This window comes from Nothoprocta perdicaria, unplaced genomic scaffold (genome assembly GCF_003342845.1).
Source record: "Nothoprocta perdicaria isolate Ctin4 unplaced genomic scaffold, notPer1 scaffold_61, whole genome shotgun sequence".
In the NCBI taxonomy this organism is placed as follows: Eukaryota; Metazoa; Chordata; class Aves; order Tinamiformes; family Tinamidae; genus Nothoprocta; species Nothoprocta perdicaria.
Genome location: NW_020455877.1, coordinates 2,219,352 through 2,243,762, shown reverse-complemented (window position 1 = coordinate 2,243,762; position 24,411 = coordinate 2,219,352). Strand labels below are relative to the sequence as shown.

General features: G+C 33.9%; 2 protein-coding genes across 2 annotated transcripts in view; one reads left to right on the top strand and one right to left on the bottom strand.

Moving 5' to 3' along the window:
• LRRIQ1 (leucine rich repeats and IQ motif containing 1) overlaps positions 1 to 6,832 on the bottom strand; it is a 99,058-nt gene extending 92,226 nt beyond the window's left edge. Inside the window, exons 1-8 of the mRNA XM_026049753.1 lie at positions 6,815 to 6,832; positions 6,579 to 6,728; positions 5,491 to 5,602; positions 4,786 to 4,880; positions 3,371 to 3,479; positions 2,385 to 2,614; positions 1,295 to 1,369; positions 300 to 1,115 (exon numbers count right to left, since the gene is read on the bottom strand). Coding sequence (XP_025905538.1) covers positions 300 to 1,115; positions 1,295 to 1,369; positions 2,385 to 2,614; positions 3,371 to 3,479; positions 4,786 to 4,880; positions 5,491 to 5,602; positions 6,579 to 6,719 — 1,578 coding nt within the window. The 5' untranslated portion in view covers positions 6,720 to 6,728; positions 6,815 to 6,832. The remainder of the gene's footprint in view (positions 1 to 299; positions 1,116 to 1,294; positions 1,370 to 2,384; positions 2,615 to 3,370; positions 3,480 to 4,785; positions 4,881 to 5,490; positions 5,603 to 6,578; positions 6,729 to 6,814) is intronic.
• Positions 6,833 to 8,808: 1,976 nt separating this feature from the next.
• Positions 8,809 to 23,992, top strand: TSPAN19 (tetraspanin 19; the record flags this gene model as incomplete). The annotated part of the gene is given in 8 exon segments (XM_026049731.1): positions 8,809 to 8,850; positions 8,946 to 9,018; positions 10,019 to 10,149; positions 11,320 to 11,394; positions 13,311 to 13,421; positions 15,618 to 15,671; positions 15,673 to 15,764; positions 23,692 to 23,992. Coding segments are annotated over 8 exon segments (879 nt in total), but the record flags the coding sequence as incomplete, so codon positions are not given.
• Positions 23,993 to 24,411: the final 419 nt, after the last annotated feature.

The window sequence follows — 24,411 nt, the reverse complement described above, 5'->3', positions numbered from 1 at the left end:
GAAGTACCTGTAAGTGGAACTGAATTAAGATTTCCAGCATCAGAGGAACTTCTTTCTGCACACGTTYCTGAATTTCTATCTGGATTTTTGTTATTTACTTCAGAAGATGATTCTTTCCTCTCAGAATTTAACATATTTGGTACTGGTGGTGMCAACTTTCTTTYTACTGGATTTATCCAGTTACTTGTTTCATCYKYCTTTACAGTKTGATCTTTTTCTTCTTCCACTACTTGCTTACTTGGCTCCATTTTCTCTTCTCTTTCTGCTTTTATGTTTGTCTTATTTGTCTTATTTTCTGCCATATCACTAGCTCTAAAATCAACAGATTCCTTCTTTGAAGTACCTGTAAGTGGAACTGAATTAAGATTTCCAGCATCAGAGGAACTTCTTTCTGCACACGTTYCTGAATTTCTATCTGGATTTTTGTTATTTACTTCAGAAGATGATTCTTTCCTCTCAGAATTTAACATATTTGGTACTGGTGGTGCCAACTTTCTTTTTACTGGATTTATCCAGTTACTTGTTTCATCCATCTTTACAGTTTGATCTTTTTCTTCTTCCACTACTTGCTTACTCAGTTCCATTTTCTGCCCTCTTACTGCTTTTAAATTTTCTCTCAGTTTTTCCTCTGTTATGTTTTCTTCATCCTTTCCTCTATTTTCATTCATTATTGCTCCTCCTTCTTTTATTTTTCTCTCTTCTTTTCTTATCTGCAACTGTTTTTCTCTTTCAAGCCTCAAGCTTACTTTCTTTTTCTCATATTCTTCACACCTCCTCACCTGTTCCAAATGCATCTGTCTTTCTCTCTCTTCTTGTCTCTTTTCCTCTTCTTTTTTTTTCTTCATTTCTTCCATATGGCTCTTCATTCTTTCCTCCTTTTCTTTCATTTTCCTCTGTATTTCTTTTTGTATTTCCTTTTCGTGTTTAATTTTATCTTTGCACTCTTTTAAGATGGGAGCATATTTTTTGTGGACTAAAAATGATCTAAATCTAGCTTGGATTTTCACAGCTGCTGCATTCTCTTGCTCTGTTATGTGTTGCCTTTGTTTTGCTTTCTGCTCTTCAAAAGCTTTTTCCTCCTCTTCCACCTGCAACTGTAGTTTCATCATCAATTCCTAAATCAAAACAACAATTGGGTTAGAGCTCAGTCATTGTGAGCTTAAATAGTGTTGGTATATACTAATTCTTAAGAAGCAGAATCTGGTGTATTTCCAAATACCAAATAACATTTAATCTTAAACATATAATATTCATATACTCATTCTTTTCACACATATCCTTTGTACAACCTTACCTCATGTTGCATCATTTTTTCTCTCCAAGCTTTCTTTTCTTTCTCTAACTCATCTTCCATCATACTTTGTTGTTTCTGCACAACAAATTAACTTAAATGAATATTGCACACAACTCTGAATGTCAAAAAAACCCTCTCTCTGAAGTCCCTATCATTTTGACTTTTCAGGGAGCTACTACTGTGGATGCCTTAATCAAAATGAGAAACTCAGTTGCAGGGAACATAATAAATGATTGGACTTTCAGATCCAGATTTCAGAAGTGTATCCTTGGAGACCTTGGCATATGGTCCAATCAATCCTACCTTCTCCTAATTCTATACTGTCACTGAAATGAAGCCTACGCTTTTAAAGACATTCAACATATACTGGGTTTATGGCAATAAAACAGAGTAATCTCTTAAACTTGAAAGAAAAAATCTGAGAGCAGTTTAACAGGCCTCTTTTAAATGCAGTGGTATAGTAATGCTGATGATAATGCTGATGATCTTAGTCCTTCAGAGAGGATTTTTGCTGGGTAAAGCTAAAGGAAGAATTTTCACCAAAACTATTTCCAAATCGAAAGTTCAACCTATTTTCTCACTATTTTACGATATACATATATATCAGGTTGAGGAGGACCTAGGGTCTTGTTTTCTTATTTCTTGGCCAAACATCATAATCATTAGGTACATCAGAAGGTTGCCAATACTTGTTCCACAACAAGGAGCAGTATTTAGTAAGAACACAGAGACCATGACTCACTTCTGTGAGTATCTTAGGACACTAACTCTTATCTCAGGGATTTGGTTGGGGTTAAATCATAAAATAAAAAATGATATAATCACAAAAATATATCAATATAATAAGGACAAAGCCTAAAGAGCAATTTAACATTTAGCATACTATATCAATTCACTGTTGATCATAGCAAAAAAAAAAAAGAACCAACTTCAAAATAACAAGTCATATTTAAGTATGACATAGCTCAATTTGGTATCATGAGTGATGGTTTAGGACAGCCATAAAATCTGGGAAGTTCTCTTTTGCATATTAGAGCTTGAAACTAAAATGCACCCATTTAGACTATTTGAAGTAAATATCATTAATTACCTTATGAAGAAGCTCTAACTTTATTCTTTCAGCCTCAAATTCCTCCAGACGCTGCAGCCTTCTTTCTTGTTCCTCATCATTCTCTTTTTCTTGTGCTTCCCTCTCAGCCTTCCACTTTTTCCTTTTCTCAACTTCAAGTTCTTTTTGTCTTTTATCCCACTGCTCAAAATCTTGCCTACATTTTTCTTCTACTTCATGGTAGGTAAACTTTATGTTCATGCCATCATCAGCTAAGAAATTTAAACCAAACAAGGAAACCTTTTACTTAAAAATTGATACTAAGAGAAGGCAGAAGGCATCTTAAACTATGCATGAAGAAACACAATGAAAAGGATTCAATGTTGGTATGGCAAGCAACACACACCCTCCAGGCACACGGGACTGTAACAAGTCTTTTATATCACAGACAGCCCTGCCTTTTTAACCATAAAGTCCACTTACTATTGCAATCCATGCTTCCTGACAGTTTTGTTCGTTCTACCAATGCATATTTTGAGATTGCACTTTTGCTTCAGGGGAAAGGTCTTCATCAGTATCAGGAGGGGTTTTATCTACACCAATCCAAAACATGCAAAGGCCATAGCGAAAGAGAACAATCCCACCCAATATGACTATTAAAAAAAACAGTGGTAGCTGTAGCAAAGCACATTCTTGATGTCTACAGTTTGGCTTCCATTCGTATTTATAACTACTGAAATCATGTTTAGAAATTTTTTTTTTTTACATTTAGAACAAATTTAGATAAAAACCTTGAGGATAAATAAGAGGATGATTTCCTAATCCTGAATTTACATAGAAGCATAAGCATCTGCTCACCTATGTCCAACTGATGAAGAATCTGGATCTATTGGATACTATCATTTTCTAATTCTTTACAAAGAGAATAAGGTTACTAATAAAAAGAGAAAAGAAAAAATACTTATAGAAAGATTTGTTAACATGATGCTAAACATCAACACAGCCAAATAAATAACGAATTCACTCACCTGCAACAAAATGTCCGTCGGTGACCACTTCAATAGGATCATCTGTTGTGGACTGAGTACTACAATTGGTACCAATCTGCAAGTCTTCACTTTCTATTTCAGACAATACCTAATATATTTTAATATTGTCATTAAGAAACATGAAGTGTTGAAAAAATTAAAATATAAAGCAGAATGTTATAAGAACTCTCCAGGACAAAGAAAATCATTTCATCACATGACAAGCATAATAATGACCTGAGTGCTAGTTTATACACTTAGACATTATATAATGCAAATATGTCAGTCAAAATATTGCTACCTATTAGAAATAATCAGAAATAGTTTTTCTAATAGATGAGAAAAGGTAAGAAAGGAATTCCTGTCTAAGAGAAGGAAAAGGAAAAGAAAGGGTTAGAAATGATGAATTATTTCAAGGTAGTGAAGGTAGTGAAGTTTGAGGGGATTTTTTTTTTGGTGATTTTGGAAGGGCTGTTTTTAAGTATTTTGTAGTATTATGACTTGGAAAAAAAATACTTGTTGTTTGGAGCTTGTTTTCCTTTGCCTTAAAGCAAAGGCTACATATATGCATTAATACCATTAAGAACCTACAAAAAGAAGTAGTTACAGAGTTTTTAAGAAACTGATTTGAAAATAACATTAGGAAAATTAGAGTTTGCTGTATTCCTTCCATAGTTTTTATGAGAAAGAATTAATCTCTATCTTCTGCTCATTCATTATCTGGTTATCACATACTGCAGATTAACTTATTTGTTCTATGAATGAAATCAGAGAAAATTATTGTACTGTCCTAAACAGTGGTCTCTTGAGAATAAAAGCCTGTGTTCGCAAAAATGGTAACTAGTAAAAAACAAGATCACAAATTAAAATTAATTAAATTCAACACAGGTCTGTGTTTTTCTAAGAACTTTAGGAAGGTATTCACTCAAAATCACTTAAGATATGGAAGCAAGGTCCACAATGTTTGATTCTTTGAGAATTACAGACATTTTGAAATTAATACTTTCTATAAAATAATGGAATATTGTAGGAATCTGATTAACATGCTATGCATCTTAACAAAATGAGTAAGATTAAAGAAACTTAAAAGGATTATAAAACTATTGAGGTAATATTCTATCAATAAAAAACAATAACGGGTTGCTTAATTTTGATAATTTTGTTGATTTTTGTGCTCAAGCTTCAAACTAATGATAGGGACATTTATTCCAAATATTAAAACTTACAGGCACAGTGTATTACAAATGATGTTGCATTTCTACATGTAAGGTGTATGCAAACTCATCTTAATACTCTGTGAATAATATGAAATGGACAAAACACATCTATACGGCACTCAAAGATGCCAAGTAAGTGTAATATAGATTACTTTAAAGAATGTGGTTCACTGTATGTACTGTTTAAATACTGAATACCCTTTTTTTAAATTCTTCAGGATCTTCATTATATTCCAAAGCTAGTTCTGCCAAGTAATCTGAAGCATGGCTAGAAACTATTTCATAAACATTACCTGAAGAAGAAAGAAAACAAACAGTTTAGGCCACAGAAATATCTCTCTTCAGTACCAGAATTCTACTCTACACTAGTAACTATTTCTCTTTAAGAGTGCTATACTGGTAATTCAAGATAACAAGGCTCTGTAGTAACAATAACGATATTATGGATTCCTCCTAAGCAAAAATGGGATTTTGAAACAATAAAAGTCAACTCCTTTGAACTGGTTGTAAATCATTATCCACAAGTTTAAAATCATTAACTTAGGAAATCATTCATAAAGTAAATATTTTACAGGATAAGCAATTCTGTATAGAATGTTTATAAAAGATCATCTCTCTCCAGAAGATATGTAGTTACACTTAATTATGCAACGCTGAAAAAAAGAAAAGGAAAAGGAAAAAGAAAAAAAAAAAGAAAAAAGGAAAAAATAAAAAAAGGACAAAAAAGACAAAAAAACCAACAACAACAAAAAAAAGGAGATGTAACTGTTCTGGGAAATGAGTTTAAAGTGATGCAACAGCTGGTTTGCTGTGCTTAGAAGTTTACACTGTTTTTGCCTGAATGTTGCTAGTTGTAGTGGTAATATGAGATGCACACATATTTTAACTGTGATCCCCACTTACTTGTAATTTCTTCATCTTCTAAATCTTGCAGTATAAGCTTTTCAGCGTCTTGATTTCTGTTCTTTATAAAGTTTAAGTAGGGCAAAATTGATTCTGGCAAGTCATCTGAAATCTAGAAATACATCATTTAACATAAATTCTACATTTTAATCTGAAGCCCCAACTAGAGGTAAAATCTTAACATGCAAAAGTAAATGCCCATTTGATTTTCCACTTAAGAATGCAGATTTTAGTAGCTATTGCTACTAAGAATTTTTCCAAATCTCACATGCTTCTCATTTTACTTTTATTATTGTTTCACCATCTACTAAGCAATTAATAAGTCTTAGTAACATTCTAACTAAAAAGAATACATTTTAATATATACTGTCTTCAGAAACATGTTTAATTTAATGTTTTTCCTTCATAATTTCCTTGGAATGAGAAATTATGGAGAGGGCTAAGATAAAAATTAACCAATAAAAATCTACACATATGTTGCACAGAGTCACAGAGTGCTACAGCTCTTTTAGAAAAAATATTTTTAAATTCATTATTACAAAAATTTAAAAAACTGATCTATCAACTTATTCTACCACACAGATACTTTCTACTCAGAAAACCATCTTTTACCAAAATCAGGGATTTGGTAAATCAACTGTTCAGACACCCTACAAAGCAGTCTATAAGACACGAGTCTGAAAAATTGCAGTAACACAAAAAGACTCACCCCAAATTGAACAGACTTCAGAGAATCTTCTGCAATATTTAAACCAAAGATGCATTGTTTTTTTCATCTAAATTTTAATCTAGCTGATTAACTTGAAAAATCTTCCAGTTTCAAAGGATTCTATAAAACCTTTTAAGTAAAAGTAAAATAAATAATGGTGGAGCACAGTCTGATCTTCTCACTTGAGCAGAATGCTGATGCTCATCTATTTTATTGTATTGCCACCACCAGAGGTTATACAGCACTAATTATATTATTTCTCAGAATGAATCCTCTGGTTAGATACATCAGGATAAAGGAGGTTCATCAGACAGGCTTTCCAACGCCTATACCGCTTTCAACAGCAGGTAATGGAAGTTTTAGCCCACCAAACACTTACTGTGTCACTGTCGCTCAAAGCTTCTTCTGACACATCTGTGCCAGGATCATCTGCTTCAAAGGCAGAAACACTGATACTGCTCAATTCGATTTCTATTTCTTTTTCAATTCTTTCAACATCTTCTGACAGTCTGTTCTCCATTTTCCATTGCTTTCAGTGATACACAAAGAAAACACTAACTTTTAGCACTGCATAAGTCAAAGAGCGCCCTCAGTGTTAAGAGTACTCCAACCTACATTTATTCAACCGTAGACCTAAAACAAGAAAAAGAACAGAGGTTTGTTCTGAACAACACTTCATTTTGTAACAGAAATGTACAAGAAGGAAAAAAATAAATAAAGAAAGAAAGGTAAGACAAAGGGTAGTTTGTGGTAAGAAAACCCCTATGATACCGTCAGTTCTATGAGTTTTATGTACTGGGTATAACCAAACTGTGAAAAACCTCCACCTGCTCCCTCTTCCTTGTGCATGGTAACAAGTGCTACACTGCATGCCTGACATGGGAGTTTAATACCTGCTGAGAACTGAAAAAGAAATAAGATATATATATGCACACAAAGACACACAAATAAACATACACAGAGAATATACCCTGTGTGTATATATACATATAAATGTATATATCTACATATACACACATACACACATATAACTTTCAACACTAAATTTCCCGAAGCAGTTGCATCAGAAGGACTCAGACACCAGGCAGCTCCCGCTAAACACCGAGCACCACCTCGGTGCAGTGGGACTACATATCCCAGCATGCACCGCGGGACACAGACGGGCCTCCTCGCACGGCGCTACCCCTCGGCATCCTGGGAGCTGTAGTCCGTCTGCCTCCCCAGAGTACTCGCCCCTCACGGAGCTCCCCAATCTGCCCTAGGGGGGCTACTCACTTCCCGTTCAGCTGCGCTGCTCCCGCCGCTGCCGCCTCCGGAGAGCCCACGTGCCTCTCCGCCTCGAAATCCCGCGGCGCTCCCCGCGCCAGGCGCTTCGCGGGGGCAGCGAGCGCTTCCCCACGGCCTGGCTGCACGGGACGGTAACTACGGCAACGGGAAACAAGCGGCGCCGAAGGCGAGCGGCGGGAGCCAAACTAGTGAGGAGCTGCCGGTTTGCGCTCCGCGGGGGCGGGGTTGCATTTTATTTTATTTTATTTTATTTTATTTTATTTTATTTTATTTTATTTTATTTTATTTTATTTTATTTATAGAGGTGTCCAGGAAGCACAGGTTTGAAAATACATGAAGGCTGTAATTCTTCTGCAGTTGCCAAAATTCAAGGTTTTTCAAACGAGGGGGTGTAAAAGTAACTGCTTAAATAATTTGAAAAGTAAATCGAAAGTGTAGCTGGAAACAGAAAGATATTTAAAACAGAAATATTTTGGGGCTAGTTATCTGTGCGTCAGACTGGATTCCTTATTTTGAGGTAAGGTTGAACTGACACAAGGCTGATGTACCTCTGTGTCCTCGCTAGCTCTTATCTCAGTAATCCCCTAGTTTATCTGCCTGGCAAAATAGGATAAAAGGAGACAAAAGATAAAAGACAAAAATTATCCTAGAGGTAGATTGAAATACCTTCTCTTCCTCTCTCCCCTTCTCCCACATATTATTTTTTTACATGAAGAGGCATAAAAATGAAAACCAGTCAGTTATCTGTTCCATTTTGGCATATCGGGTTCCCCTCAATGGCTGGAAGTACAGGCTGTTTTAATTTGAGATTGGGAATTTCACCTACCAAATTCAATGGATTTGGAAAACTCTGTTCAGTAATTAATCTGAAAAGAATTAGAGAGTCTGCAGCAGATCAGCTGCTCAACAACATACTTCATTGCAAACAGCAGGGGGGAAAAAAAAAGATCTAATGCAATTTTTGCATGTAAAATGAGGGGAATAGTGAATAGCTATGTGATTTGGTCTTTCTGTTTACTATTTTTTTAATTAGTGAATTAAATAGTCCATGTTAACTTAGTCTAGCAAAAAAAATAAATTGGGAATTGAAACAGAGTGAATACATTTTAAAGGCCAAATTAGCAGTGCATATTGATGTTTCTGTTGATGCCACAATTTTTTCCTCCATTTGTCAGGTGATGCTTAAATATGTAAAAATGTACCTCTTATCTGAAATAAATAAGCCCTGCAGTAATTGGTTCATGTTAATCAATATATGATTCTGTTTTCAGTTGTGATTTGAGAGAGAAAAGCAGAAGAATGAAAATAAGAGATAAATATTGATACAGAAATACTTTCTAAACATCTTCAATGGAATTTTCTTGGTAAAAATCCAAATTTTTTATTTGTTTGTTTGGCAGCTTAATATGAAATATTTTTCGACTATTTAAATTTAAAAAATAATCCTTGTTATTTCCAGGTTCTGGGTCTTGTGCTATTGCAATTTGGCTTTTGGCTTTTATTTGACAGAAACAATTTATTCAGTATGCTATGTGAGTATAAACATATATATATACAAATATAGTTGTATGACTGCATCATATACCAATAAAACTGAAATAGCTAAAGAATTTTGTTTCACCAGGTGGCAGTATTGGATTGAAATGCATAGATTTTTTCTTATTGAATGTGTTTTCCGTTATTATACAGTATGATTATCAGAAAAGGGAAAAATATATCATATCTACAATTTATATATTTATGATTCACTTTATGTGGCTTACTGATGAATCACTGGAAAGTAAAACAAGTCTATTTTTTCTTTACATAATTTATCAGAATGTGTTTGAACTATAGCATGATTATATTTCATTAAAGCAAGTATTTGAGTGGAATGGACAACACCCAGGGCTTCAGCCTCTTCATTTAGACACACTTTTCCCTGTGTGTTTAAGAAATTCTTTTATGGACAAATAAGTTATGGGTCATTATTAATAACAGACATACACTCTTAAAGAATTGCCTGCAACAGTGCCAAGGAGCATCGGTTCTCCCAGTCAGCATGTAATTCTGGGACAAAACACTTGAGACAGAAGTGGTAAAGAGCCCAAGTACTTTCCATATCTCTGCAGCAGTGCTTAAAGTGGAAAGGGGAAAATGACCAGTCATAAGGAAGGAGAATTGGGTTGAATCCAAGCCTGGATTTAATGAAAACTCTATCTGTGTCCATGAAGGAGGTGTACACATGCTAGTAATTTTTGTTGAACAAAGAATATCTATGAAATTTTAGTTGTTCTCTTTGAGTCATTCAGACTGTTCAGTTAAATTTTTTTTTGCTCACATCTGATATGTTGTTAAACGCAACTGAATTTATGAAAACATATCTTTTTCTTTCTCTGACTGTTGATAGCTTAAATAATAAGAATGTCTTCTTGTCAATTTATTATTTTCATATATTGAGTAATAGCAAAATAAAAATTTAATTGTTTTTATGGTGTAACTTCTGTGGAAGTCTCAAATAAAAAGTGTCAGTATGAATACATTGTATTGCAGTTTCTTCAAGTGACAATCAGCTAGTAGCATATATTTCTTTTATGTTCCTTGGAACTGGATCTCTTATAACCTTTACATCAGCCATGGGATTCCTTGGAAGTGTTAAGGAAATCAAATGTCTGCTTGTTACAGTAAGTGCAAATCAAATTCCAAATTTCTAAAAGAATGACAGGGAATTTTGTGTATATGAGACCTTGTGATTTTCACACACAGTGCTTAAGAAATCTACTGATAGAAAGATATTTTAATAAGATCTTGCCTGCAGTGAGATTTGAAAAAATTGAAGAGCCTTCCATGTCATGGCATGATTGTTTCCAATGACTATTCCAAAACTATTACAGTTTGGTGAAACAAAAGTTTTAACCAGTATGTTTAGAGTTGCAAAAGTTCATGTTTGAACTGAAAGTATGAGGAGTTAGTATATGCTGAAGAAGTAAAGGAAAATCTGGCCTAAAATATCTATTTGAAAGCACAAGCTGCAGCAATATGGCACTAATATAGAAAGAGAGGAGATTACATAGCAGAATTTTAGCCAAATAGGGAGAGATATTGCCACTGTACTTCATGTTTACATATGATACTTGCTTTTTAAGAGAAGAATGCTTTTCTTTCTTTAAAATTATGCACTAATTATGTATGCAAATATATAATTGCTATGTTATATACTGTATCTGTAACCATATATTCATATGATCACTTTGATTACATTTTTAATTCCTTGTCTTTTATTGTCCCTTTTTTTTAGTACTATATCTCTTTTAGACTATAAGGATGCAGGAACAGAGAGCTGTTCTACCAAGTCATTTGTTACACTACAAATACAAATAGGTACAGCAGTGAGAGGAGTCTGGGTGTTATTATCAGGACTCCTATTCCTTAATGTTTACCTCCTTTTTTTATTAGATGGTGAAAAAGAAGTTTCTTGTTTCCTGCTTCTATGGAGTTGTCTGAAATGGGAGAAAATCTGGTCTTAGTGAAAATGAGCATAGTCTATGAACTTTTGGGTTTCTTTTATACATGAATGCATGAGCATTTTAAGTTCCTCTTGATATATCAGAGAATGTTTTTTTTTCAGTGATGCTTAACTTTTTGTTCTTTTCTTATTGGTTCTCTCCTTAAATCCTGAAATTTTAATTTGATACTTTCTCAGGGCTTCTAGGAGAAAATATTTCTTTCTTTTGCTGCATAACAGTCACAAAGGAAGGATAATATTTCTAGAGTTTNTTTTTTTTTTTTTTTTTTTTGTTGTTGTTCTGTTGTTTAATATTATGTTTATACATTACTTGTATACATTTTTTCAGTTTATGAGTTTTCAGCTCCTGGTGTTTGGCATCCACTTGGCAGCATCAGTGCTGACATTTGTGAAGAAAGAAGAGGTATGTGATTTGTTTAATGGATTTGTTAATTTCAAAATGCTGTATTGCAATATATTAAAAAAAAAAATCCAGTAGTCAGCCTTCATTGTATGCTGTATCACCTTTTGTTTGAACCTCTGCCAAGTTAGAACATACTTCTTAGGGAATGGTAGAGAACATGGTAAACTTAGTTTGAGGAATGCAAATACATTTATATATATATTTTCTTTTTTTTTCTCTTGTTCATATGCCAGAAAACACACTTTTAACACACTTTTCTAGTTCAGGCACCTGGAGTCAACAGTGTCAGGAACAGAATCACAGAATCACACAGAATATTCAAGGTTGTAAGGGACCTCTAGAGATCATCTAGTCCAACCTTCCTGCTCAAGCAGGCACACCTAGAGCATGTGGCACAGGGTGGCATCCAGGTGGGTTTTGAAGAGCTCCAGAGAAGGAGACTCCACAACCTCCCTGGGCAGCCTGTTCCACTGCTCTGTCACCCTAACAGTAAAGAAGTTGCTCCTCACCTGGAGACGAAACTTCCCGTGCTCCAGCTTATGGCCATTGCCCCTCGTTCTATCGCTGGCCACCAATGAAAACAGCCTGTCCCCTTCCTCCCTGCATTCTCCTTTCCTGAACTTATACACATTAATCAGATTCCCTCTCAGCCTTCTCTTCCCCAGAGAAAACAGGCCCAGCTCACTCAGCCTCTCCTCGTACGAGAGATATTCCATTCCCTTAATCATCTTAGTTGCTCTTCTCTGGACCCTCTTGAGAAGCTCCACGTCCCTCTTGTACTGGGGTGCCCAGAACTGCACACAGTACTCCAGGTGCGGACTCACCAGAGCTGAGTAGAACATCTCTCTCTCTTTTATTTTTTATTTATTTTTTATTTATTGTTTATTTTTTATTTATTTTTTTTCCCTCAAGTTGACCCAGCAAGTTTCTCCTTCCTGGATATCAGCAGACATGGCAAAGTCAGTAGCTACTGCTAACCTGTTTCTGCTTATACCAACTGTGTAATAGCTATAGTCCAAGAGGCAATTGATAGTAGCAGTCATTGGTATCATGACATGCAAGGCATATTAATGAATTGATTTTGTCATTTCAGTCTATGTTTTAGATCCCGGGAGAATTCTATTATAAGAATTAAATGTTTTATCTTTTAACAGGACACAAAAATAATTAGTGCTGTACTGTACATAGCTATTACCGTATGCTTTGAATCTTTATGTAGTCACTAGTTTTACTGTAAATAGCAGCTACAATTGCTTAAGCACTCTTCACAGGACGGTTTGAGTATCTGTGTTGAATCCATAGTAGTCCTGCTTCTTCCCTTTTCCATATTTCCTAAATTTGTAGTTTGAGACTGTGATACTGGTCTCATAACATTCATAAGATTCTCTAAACCCTACTCTTGTTTAGGCAGATAGGTTAGTTTTCCTCCATTTCAGTAAATCTGTATTGAAAGTTCTGAATTAAATGTTAATTAATGGAGTTATCCCAGTTTTATATAGTGCTTTAACATTAAAAGATTTAAACTCTGATGAATTATACATTCTGGAATCAACTATTTGTACTAAGAAAAATAGTTGAAAGATTGAAGTTAAATGTATTTTATATCAACTATAATTTCAACCTTAATTAAGTGATGCTGGAGCATAATAAATGATGATAACATGTCATCATTCACAGTGCAACCTTTTGAATTTTAGTGTTAGGATAACTATAGACACTGGAATGAGTTGAAGAAGCTTCATGTATTCTGGTTTTGTAGTGAAACCACATCACACTTAGCAAATAGATTACAGTGATGCTGTTTGAAAGTGCCCCTTGGAGAAAGCTGGATATCAATAAAAGATTAAGGGCTATTGACTATCTATCTAGCTCTTATCAATATATGTGTATTAAATGTTATAAATATTTATGGACAGGTCCATAATCAATGGAACAACAGAATTGATTAAGTTATTTCTGAATATGGGAATAAAGCGCTGACTGAGAAGGAACCTATGTGGAACATTCTGAATGCAGTGCAGCACAATGTAAGGGAAAAAAAAAAAGAGATTAACCAGAAAATGTGCCCACTAGTGAAAACCTACTTTGATAAACAAAACCATTAGTAAAGAACTAATACTTTAGGATGTGATGCTAATATTTGGTGTGAGTGGACAGACTGCTTGCTTTTACAGTGCTATGGATGAGATGAGCCATTTGATTTAAAATTTTTTCCATCTGCGTAGGAGTAGATACAGTTCTGGTCACTGAAGTTTTCTGCAGCTGAAAACAAGAATAATATTAGATAGGTACTGCAGTGAACCTTCCGCAGAAACTGCTCTTCTAGCTTCAAGTGAGCTTGCAGATCAATACTTTAGTGCATGCATTTAATTGGCCTTCAGAATCACGTCTTTGGCATGGCAACATGCAATTTGTTTTACTTTTCATAAATCCTCAGTAGAATTTGTATGGGATCAATTATTTTGAAAGTTGTTAGCAATTTTTTGACCAGTGTCCCCCTACCCACTCTTCAAATTTATTCTGGATCATCCGTTCGTAGTTAAAAACACTGCGGCTTTACAGTTTAACATGGTTTAATATACTGCTATAGACAAGTTGTGGTTCTGTTACTATGGCTCTTTGTGGAAGGTGAGTTATGTAGTTCTTGATAAACACTGCAGACAGTTTATTATTCCACATTGCTTACAAAACATGTATGTCTAGACATAAGATTATAAAAACATAAGGTTATGAATGCATTTGTAATGTATATTTAAAATTTGTTCTTTGAAAATGAGGTCTTTTTTATTGTGTTCATGATTTTTCTGGTGATTAATGGTGACCCCATTATGTCAATAGTGTGACTAGAGGGTTTGCTAGTGTTACCAGAGCTTCATTGAACTGCTGTGGCAGCAGCATTCAGTGAAACTGCCTGTCCTAGGCAGGCACAGAATACAGGGAGGAGACTTTTAAAATTGTAGCAGATCTCAGAGTGCTTTGGGTATTTTGTTTTTGGTATATAAGCTGGATAAAATGACATAAAGTTTGACATGCAGTTTGCCTGCCTGACATCCTCAAGTCTCGTGTTACCTGCTTTCAGTTCTCTATATTATCATGACTATTTGTCATGAGAAAAATAAAAGGCCTGAGATCATTACTGGTATTAGATAAGAACTATTTTTTTCATATGCTTTGGGTAAAATATAAGGTAATGGTTAAATATTTTATTAAATGGAGTTTTAGTGCTTTGCCTTCAGAAAAGTGACAGATCTATGTTAGGTTATCTAATTTTTCAAAATTTAGATTTTCAGAATATATTAAAAAAGTGTTTAGCAGTCTATAGATCAAAATATGTTAGACTTTTTGTCTTAGAAAAATGAAACATTTCCAAAGTTGCATTCCGAATCAGAATGAAGAACTGCTGGAATTGAAGAATGAATGGAATTGCAGAATGAAGAACTGCTGGTACAATAAGAATTCCATCCTCCAAGCTGTTTGATGGCTTGGCTTTATATTACTGGTATTGAAATAGATTCTTGGGAAGGACTGCTTTACAATGCATTTGAATGGGCATAGTACTTGCTTTGTCCTTAAGGTCTTTCTACATTTCATGAGAAATGTGAAAAAAACACATTTTTCACAAGCAAACTCTTCCTGCTAAAACACAGCTTGGAATAGCAAGTCTTTCCAAAAATCTCTTGTTAAAAATTGAGCTTTTGCAAATATAATGTTAGAAGCAACAAAGGAATAACTAAATGCTTTTCGAAATCTGATCCTTATTTAGGTTCTTAAATCAGGTTGGCTATGTTTTTATTTATTTTTAAAAATTATTGTATTACCTAGCATTTTTCTGCTTTGTAATGAACTTCACAGTGAGTGTTAACTTTATAAATGACAGTGTTTGTGAAGGCTAAAGTTGATAGTTAAAACATTTTGCTTTAGTCTGAGTTTACAATGATTTTTTATACTTACATGTGCTTTCGAACTGTCTCAGAGGGTCTGAAAGAATTTTTTTTTTTAAATATATTTAAGGTCATACCCTTCTTAAGCCCATGCTGTCCAATCTATATCATTGCAAATTGCACATACACCAGTAAATCATTGGCTGCAGAAACCTCTTGCTAGAATGGTCTAACCAATTTAATCAACTAAAGTAAATGGCTAACACTGGGTGGAATGAGGATTCCTCTGTGTGTCAGTTTTTATAGGCTTTGGTGTTACAAGTTACAGGACTTCTATTGTAGATGGAATGCTGTGGAAGATACAACATCACCCAGTGGGAAAAGAATAAAAATAATAAAAAAAAAAAGTACTGAGATCCCATGTTCATGCCCAAAATCTAGTCTGAAGAAATGATTTTGTGATACTCAGGGAATTCGACATACCATGTGGTGAGTAATAAGAACTTATCTGAAAGAATGCAACTTTTGTGAACTTTGGGGAAAAAAAATAAACAGAACAAATTTTTCACCAAGACTTCCTTTCAGCTACTGAAATATACATAATGTTCATTGCTTTGCCTTTGGCCTTCCTGAAAACTTGGTCTTTACTTCATAGATATCAATCACACAGAAAGTTATAAATAAAAGATACTTCAAGATAACAGAAGTAGGAGATATCTCTTAATCAGGAACACAGGGATGTTTACTGATTTGCAAGGTAGTAAGCATCCTGGCACTCAAAAAATCAATTCTGTGGCAATATAGTGATGATAAAGAAAAGAAACAGCATGTGAGAAGTATGCAGTATCTCTGCAGCTGTAATTACTAGTCATTTATTTATAAGATGTCGTTGATGTCTTTGTCTGTGTTATCCTTTCCCAGATTATCTTCACGTACCTCACTGGATAAGAGGAGTGAGCACGGCATTAAAATAAAAGATGTGTTGTCAGGGAATAGTTCATGTCAGGATAAATCTACCCTTACTACCCTTAGTATAGGAGGAGTAGTTTGCACTGTATTATCATCAGCTACTACGTTTTGATATTAGAAAATGAGATAAATATTCTTTTGTAAAAACCCTCCAGTACCGGAATAATAGGACTGTCTAATGAGGAAAAAAAAGGTAAAGGGTTCTCTTTTGACAAGACAGGACAGTAAATAATAGAAGGATTTATGGCATTCTCTTTGCTTGTCAATTTGGCATTGGTAGCTATTGTCACAGACTGTTATTAAAATATCACTTAAAAGGAGAGAAAAGATTTAGTTATAGGTATTTTAAGCTCTATAATGATTTGTAAATCCTTAAAATAAGCAATATAATAACCATTGGCAATAATCTGGAATATAATAATATATATATAATATATATATAATATATATACATTATGCATTATATATAATATACACATTATATTATATATTATATATATTACAGTATATATATATTATATATTTTATATATATTATATATATAATATTTATATATATAAATTATAAATATATATATTTTATATATATATTATATATATAATATATAATAATAGTTGGCCAAAAAGAATCTTGAAGTCTTCTGAGCATTCCCACAGTGCTGAGTGATTTGATCGATACCTGCTGGTTGTTGGACAGTTGGCAGAAGTATTTCCACTAGAACTTTGGAATTGGATCATACTTATTGTAATCACTAGAATATCAACATTTATGTGCTATAAAGTAATGTACATTAAAATATTAAATACTTTACCATCAACTAGCTCATTTATAAATCTTACTGTTAGAATGAATATTGTTTTTCTAGTGTCTCCAGAGCAACTTGTTCAGAGAACAAGTACTGTATACTCTGAGAGAAGGAAACCTTTCTACCAGGTCCAATGGAGAATTAAATACATTTACCAATCTCGCTGACACTTCAAGTCTTTATCTTTTTTCCTGTTCCTTCTCTTTGTACAATCTCTAAAAAAATCCCTGAGTCTTATATTGCTCTTATAAATTCTATTCCAAAAAGTGTCATCCTAGACAGCTTTCATTCTTGCTGAACAGTTCTTACTTATGTAGTCAAGTGGCTTAACTGGTTTAGGTGAAGTAAATCAGACACCCCAAAAGCATTTGTTTTACTATGAGTAGTGAAGTGACCTGAAGTATCTCAAGGCAAACTGATTGAAGGCATTGTACTACAGGTGCAGTACAATCTCCATTATTGTTTGTCTAAAACTTCCCATTTTAGTAATCTATTTTCTGATGCCTATACGTAAAGTAAGTTTGTGCCAAGAGTCTGTCACAGGTTGAATTTCTCATTTAGAATACTTCAAACAAACAAAAAATCTATCAGTTCATATGTGAAGGTTGTGCTTGGAACAGAATCTGAATTCCAAAGTTGTCTCTTTTGTTCTGCTGTAAAAAAAAATCTCAGGAACACAGCGTCCAAGGCTCTCATTCCACTCACACAGCCAAGGCTTTAATCTAGTTACTAAAGTATACAATCTGGGGATATTAAATAGTAAGTACTAGCTTTTCAGTGATTTTTAATTGGAAGATTAGAATTAAGATTCTAACATTACTATAGAATATTAAGATCAACGATCTGAATTTCAGTCCATATCTATAATTTTAAAATATACTGATGACTCAGTTTCAATGCAAGAAACATTGTCTATAAATATCCCAAAAATCTAGAAGGAGTGGAAGCTACATTTTTCAGGAGCAAGTAGACTTGTCGAATTGAATAGGTCAGAGTAGGACATGACAACCATTTTTCATTTCTTTCCATGCATTCTGTATCAAACATGGAAACTAAGCATGCAATTGTAGAACCATACTACAACATAGCTTCAAATGGATCCTTAGAAACAGAAAATGCATATTATCTTTCTTCAGTAGGTTAAAGTCCAAATTCTGTGACAAGTTATTATGGTCTGTGCCTATATCCTATATATGTGCCTATATCCTATATGGCACTATGGTCTGTGCCATATATCCTATATATGTTTGGGATTAGTAGAAGCTGCTGCTATGGACCTTGGTGACAGCTTGGCATGCAGAAGTGAGAGGAAAATATGCCTCACTAGGTAATAAAAGTTCCTGCCAAGTGTTATCATTGACATTTGCGGTAATATGTTCATATGTGCTGGTATAATTTCCAGCAAGCACAGAAAAATAGATAGTAGATGTATGTCTGTGTGAAGATGCAGCTGCAATTGCTGGCAGTGCTTTAGAAAAAAATCCTAAAACTAGCATTATTAATATAATAGTAAAAAACAAGAACAAATATGGAATAAAATCTATAGGATAACAAGTTAAATAATTATAGAAACTTCTGTGTGCTTTCACATCAGCAACAGAAGCAAGTATTAATTTAATCTCTTTATTTGTGCAATGTTGATAGATAGACACTAGAGGACACAGAGAGCTAAAGGATTATACAAGACAGCAAAATAAACAAAAGATTCACAGAATGGACATACCTTACATACAATGAACACTTTAAAAGATCAGAAGTCAGAAAGTGAGAGCCATGTGGATCTTGGACACTGCATTTTCAGGAAATAGGCTGTTCAGGGAAGTGTGCTTTGAAGGATTCTGTCGCAAGAAACAGTTCACTGTACCTTTGATTGTGTTAAAACTCAATTCCAATGAAGCAGACATTTTAAAGTGAAGAATCACTCTAAATTGAAGTGAAAGAGGCTGAAGTAAAGCTACCAGATTTTAGGGCAAGATATAGACGAATGCACTATGTGCCTACATGACTAGGCAGTCATAGAAAAATAGTGGTATGGATACCAACTGTATTTTCTTTATTTTATACTCTAAAAAGAATAGAAATTACAGTCCTTTCATTTCTACCTATTTCAATGTACTGCTCAGCTCCTGAGCAAGTAGAATCTATGGTTCCAACAGGATATTTGTAATTCGTGTTCAATACTTATCCAAGCAATCAACGTCAGTTCTTCAATGAATGTCATTTCTAAACTCGAAATAGGAACCTAACATAACCCTTTGGGTACCAATAAAGTTACTCTACTACAAAAGTAATGGGGAACACGTATTTTAAATATTCAGTTTGGGCAGGAACAGAAGGTATAATTTCAGGTACAACCCCCAATAATTTGAAGATCCAAGCTCAAAAGAACAGACCATATCATAGAGATAATTTGTTGAGGATGAAAAGTTTGTTGCAATGAAAAATGGAAAGCACTTTTAATAGAAGAATAATAGTAGTCATAATCATAGTCATCCATCAACAAAAAAAGAACATCTAGCACAGAAATGTAAATGAAAAAATAAGGTGTTAAAAAGAACAGCTTTTTTAGAGTGATTCAGAGTTGATAGCTATTTGAGTAATCACTAGCCAAGCTACTGTTACCTATTCTTACAAAAAAATATTTAGCATTCCAAAAAGAGTACAACAAATAGTTTTCTATTTGCTTGAACGGATGTAATGACATTAACATATGATCTCAGTGATCTAATGATATTACGAAATGAAAAGTGACCTTTCTTTCTTTAAAGACCGTTCTTAAGCCTCAATTACGCTAAATACACAGGCAGACAGTCCTGCATACTGCTTTGATCACAGATTTTACGGAATTTATTCCTTGTGACAATAAGGTGATTAGAAATATCTGTATATTTAATATTTTTTTGTAAAACAAAGCTTACCAGCTAGATTCCGATCATGTATTTTCCCTAGAAAATGATAGATGTTTAATATTTTAATTTTCCCCAGCTCAAACTGTTTTGAAAGTAAATCATATTTCTTTAGTATTGTCTTATCTGAAGAGCTTTCACATAAAACGGATCAATGTTCCATTCCAGATTGGCTGAATATAGCGTTCCAAGACCTTTAAAGGAAACACATAGATAATTCTACTGTAAATTATTGGAAGTGGAGTACCATTAAATTATCTTTGGAAATACTTTTATGTAAAATAAAATAAATAAATATGTTTTTACTTGAATTGGCACTTTCAAAACTTTAAACTAATGGAAAGTAACTGTAGAATTACTTCACAGTGAATGTTATTTTTTATGTAAACACATTTTATACCATGACTTTATTTTAGTTAAGACTTTTAATAGTCTTAAGAGTGTTGCTTTTATCAAAAGTGTTTTTATCAAAAGTGTTCTCATACTTGTTTCTTAAACATTTAGCTTCATTAAAGTTCACTTGTAGCCCTCATCTGAAAAGCTTTAAAAATGAGACATGCAGGTTTGAAAAAGGAAAGTGAAGAGTTATAGGCTGTATTTTTTTAAAAAGCTTGTAAAGACTGATCCCATATCTTGTGGTCATTTTGTTCAGCTACAGTTGGCAATGCTGCAGCTTTGGGGATTTGGTCTGGCTCCAGTTGTTTTAAATTTATTTTACTGTTAGGGGCCCCAAGAACATTTGAAAGTTTTGCAGGCATAATCCAACTCATTACTGCTACACTTATCAGATCTCTATTACCTATGAACTCAAAGTCCAAATACAATGAGTGAAAATGGAAACTTTGAGAGAGATCTGTGGCAATGCGTGTCACTTCATCTTGAAACACTGCCTTGTGATTATCTTGCAGAACATATAATTCTACCCAAATTCAATTCCAGAAGGTGCCCTGAGAACATGAAGAGTATGGGGAACATGAGGGGATTCTCTGGGGAGGCAAACAGCACGACAGCTTCCAAGGAGCAGACTTCTAGTACTAGATATTTATGATGCCGATGGTAAGTGCGGAAACATGAGTGAATTCCCACCTTTCCCTTTTTTGTTGAATATCAGATGAAGAATATAATGATGTCCCGAATGACTGGTTGAAGAAGCTTGTACCTTCTCCACTGTAGAAAATAAATGCAAATTTCGTTATGGTTTGGGAAAAATATTCTTGTAGAATATAAATAAAGCAATTCCCACTGCCTCTTGCAGTGGGAACCAAGAGAACCAAGATTCTGCACTGAATTATTGGATGGCTTAACATACAGTAACTTCACCTGCATTATTTCTGATGCAGTACCAATTTCCAGGTCACTTTCCTTGTACATTACATTATAAGAAAGTAGTTATGTTTTAGAGAAAATGAAAAGTAACAGACGGTCCAATTTTTTCAAAGCAAGTAGCAGAGTCACTGATCAGCTCTTTCCAAAGTGCTGTGTCATTTTGCTATTAAATATCATAAATCTCTTAGTAATCTCTTACAGCTGGTGAAATTTCCTCTACACAGGCTTATTATGTTTTGAAAAAGCAGAAGATACAAATGAAAAATAGTCAATATTTTTAGAATATTGGGAAGACTCTGCAAACATAAAGGGAAAGAAAACACTGAAACATTCCTCTGTATGGATTGGTTTCTATTTTTTCTTCCTTCTCAAAGTTAAATTTATTTTAAAAATTGTAAGTATATATCTTTTAAACAGTGCTATAATTCTCATAATTGCCCTTCATAAGTGTCATAAGTGTATATATATATATAATTATATATATATGATATAGCTATAAAAGTCCATGAGAAAAATTTTAGGAAAAAAAAAGGCCTTGTTTTTCTTTTCTCCACTCCAATTTCATGTAGATATACATCAACCACTTGAAGTGGTGTTCCACAAGATGAGTAACAGTACAAGTGAGAATAGAACCTAAACACAGATTTCAAGCCTTGACCCCTTTCACTGCTTTCTGGAGAAGGGTTGAAAATATTTTTCCTTTGGTGTCTTCATATCAACAGATGAATATTGATTTATGTGAAATGCTTCAGACTGTGTTTTCTACAAGACATACCTTGCAATATACTGAGTTAGGTGTATATAGATATGATGAGCTATTGTGAGGACTACCAGAAATGCAAATAGAAAAAAATGAGAGATTTAAGACAAAAAAAAAAGACATTAGTTGGATCTTGATGTAGAAATAAAGTGTTGAAATCAGCTTTAGAAAGCGTACTTGTGATTGAGATTCAGATTCCCTGTTTCATTTTCCTTCTCTGTGTCATTGTAGGCGATTTTTTTAATCTCCAGCCATCCCCTTCCCTATAAAAGGGAACAAGAATGCTTCCTGTTTTATTCATTTGTCCGAGTTCTCTGTTTTAAATGCCCTTTGGCTAAACCACTTCTTCTGTAACTCTGTGTCTTTGTTTAGTGTTCTTTGTTGGGAGTCACCAGGTACTGCTACAATAAATACTAATGCCACTGTTAGTAGTGAATAATGTTTGAGGCAGGTTCTCTAAGGGCTAAAGTCACATGGTAGGATCACAGTAAACCTCATTTATAAAATTCAAGTGAAGCTGCTTCAAATCCAGCCATGAGCAGGTTATGTCTGCTCCTATTAGCAACCATCAGTGCTTCTATCAGTGAGAAAGGTGTTCTGATCTTTTGTTGAAACCAGTTAAATCCAGACAAGGGCCAGACAGTTTCATCCAGAGATTTGTGCAAAGATTATGCCATCAGTAGTAAATCCAGTCTAAAAAGACACAAATTTGGATAGTATCTCTGTTTAATTTGCCAAGGTATTTCTACCAACTGCATTTTCACTACTTCTTTGTTAGAGGAAACGTCTGCAAACATTTTTATTTACATTTGGCAGAAAAAAAGCAAAATGAAAATATAGGTATAAAGATATATAAAATATATATTATGAAAATAAAGAAAACAAATTTATTGTAAAATACCTAAAGTTATATGATAATATAGTAAAGTAGATTTTAGACTAATTTATATTACCAGGTTTTAATCTCCAGTATTTTTTGTCATGCATCTAGAAGATCTATGCATGTTTAGAAGCATGAAGTACTTCTAAAACCTTCAAATTATTGATAGCTTTATGGATATATGGATAGGGGATTCTAGGACTTTATATCATTTACAAGTTTAACTAACTGACCTGTACTGTGCTGAATCCATATTGGTTTCTTACTGAATTTAACCCCAAAACAATCACGATTTTCAATAATATTCATAGTCCGTAATTCATAAAAGAGTTGCCACAACAAATGATCTATAATCTCTTAGTCTAATTATGAAATTTAACATCCAATAAGGGCAATCAAGAAGGAGTTCCAGGGTTACATCTGAATCCTTGCTTGTTCATAGTTCGTCAGGCTTCTGATTTTATGTTTAATAGAAATGATGAATATTATCTGCTAAACTCACCTCAAAGGCTAGAAAAGTTGTCCAAAACATAGTTTTTTAAAATCACCACAGCTAATTAAGTTTATAAAGTTTTACAGCTCCTGAGCCATAAGAACTCCTTCTGGATATGTAAACACTTAAAAATTCAGAAACATTCTCAACGTTCTCTTTTAGATATTGGCTAACCACATTAGGAGTCCATTCATACAGTCGAATTTGGTTCAAATCAGAGAGGCTTTGATATTATCAACCTTTCTTTTTCTTTTTTTTTTTTCCCTTAATTCTTAAGCAGAATTCTTCTCCACAGCCAGAGAAATAGCAAGCCAGAAAATGATCTCAGTGCCTCCCATTGCATTCTTCTGTTCCTTGAAGGAAACTACACGCTGCAGCTCAGTTCTACCAGTGAACATTTAGGAACCACCAGCCTGCCTTTATTTCTTCGTACTCTGGTCCATGGTGGAGCCAAAGAAAACACTGAAGGCATAACTGAAACATCTAGGATCTGTAATTCCACTAAACTTTTAGAATTAGAACCTACTAATTCCTGTATTCTCAGGTTCAAGGATTGCATAGCTTATGGTGGGCTGTAAACTGGGTGGGTACACTTGAGTGTGCTGTCAAAAGCAAAATCTGCCTCAAAGATGGCATATCTGTCCAGCCAAATGCTTCTCAAATCAAGAGTGTGTTAATATTTTCTTTTCTGATTCTGTGGTTTCAAGTTCTTTTTCAAGTTCATGGCATGATTGGTTATTTATTTATTTATTTATTCCAATATTTTGGAAAAAGAGATATCAGTTTTATTGTTTAAACCTAGTAATTTCTTTTGAGTCTTTTGACATAGAATTGCGCTTAAGCATGCTGTTTCACAGAATAAGTTTATTTATTTGTGCAAGGTTTATTTCATGCAAAATGGAAGAAAACAGCTGTGAAATCTGTACAAAATAAAACTTTAAAATGTGAGAAAAGTCATCAACATCTAACTCAACAGAATGGTTTATTGAGCCGTTGT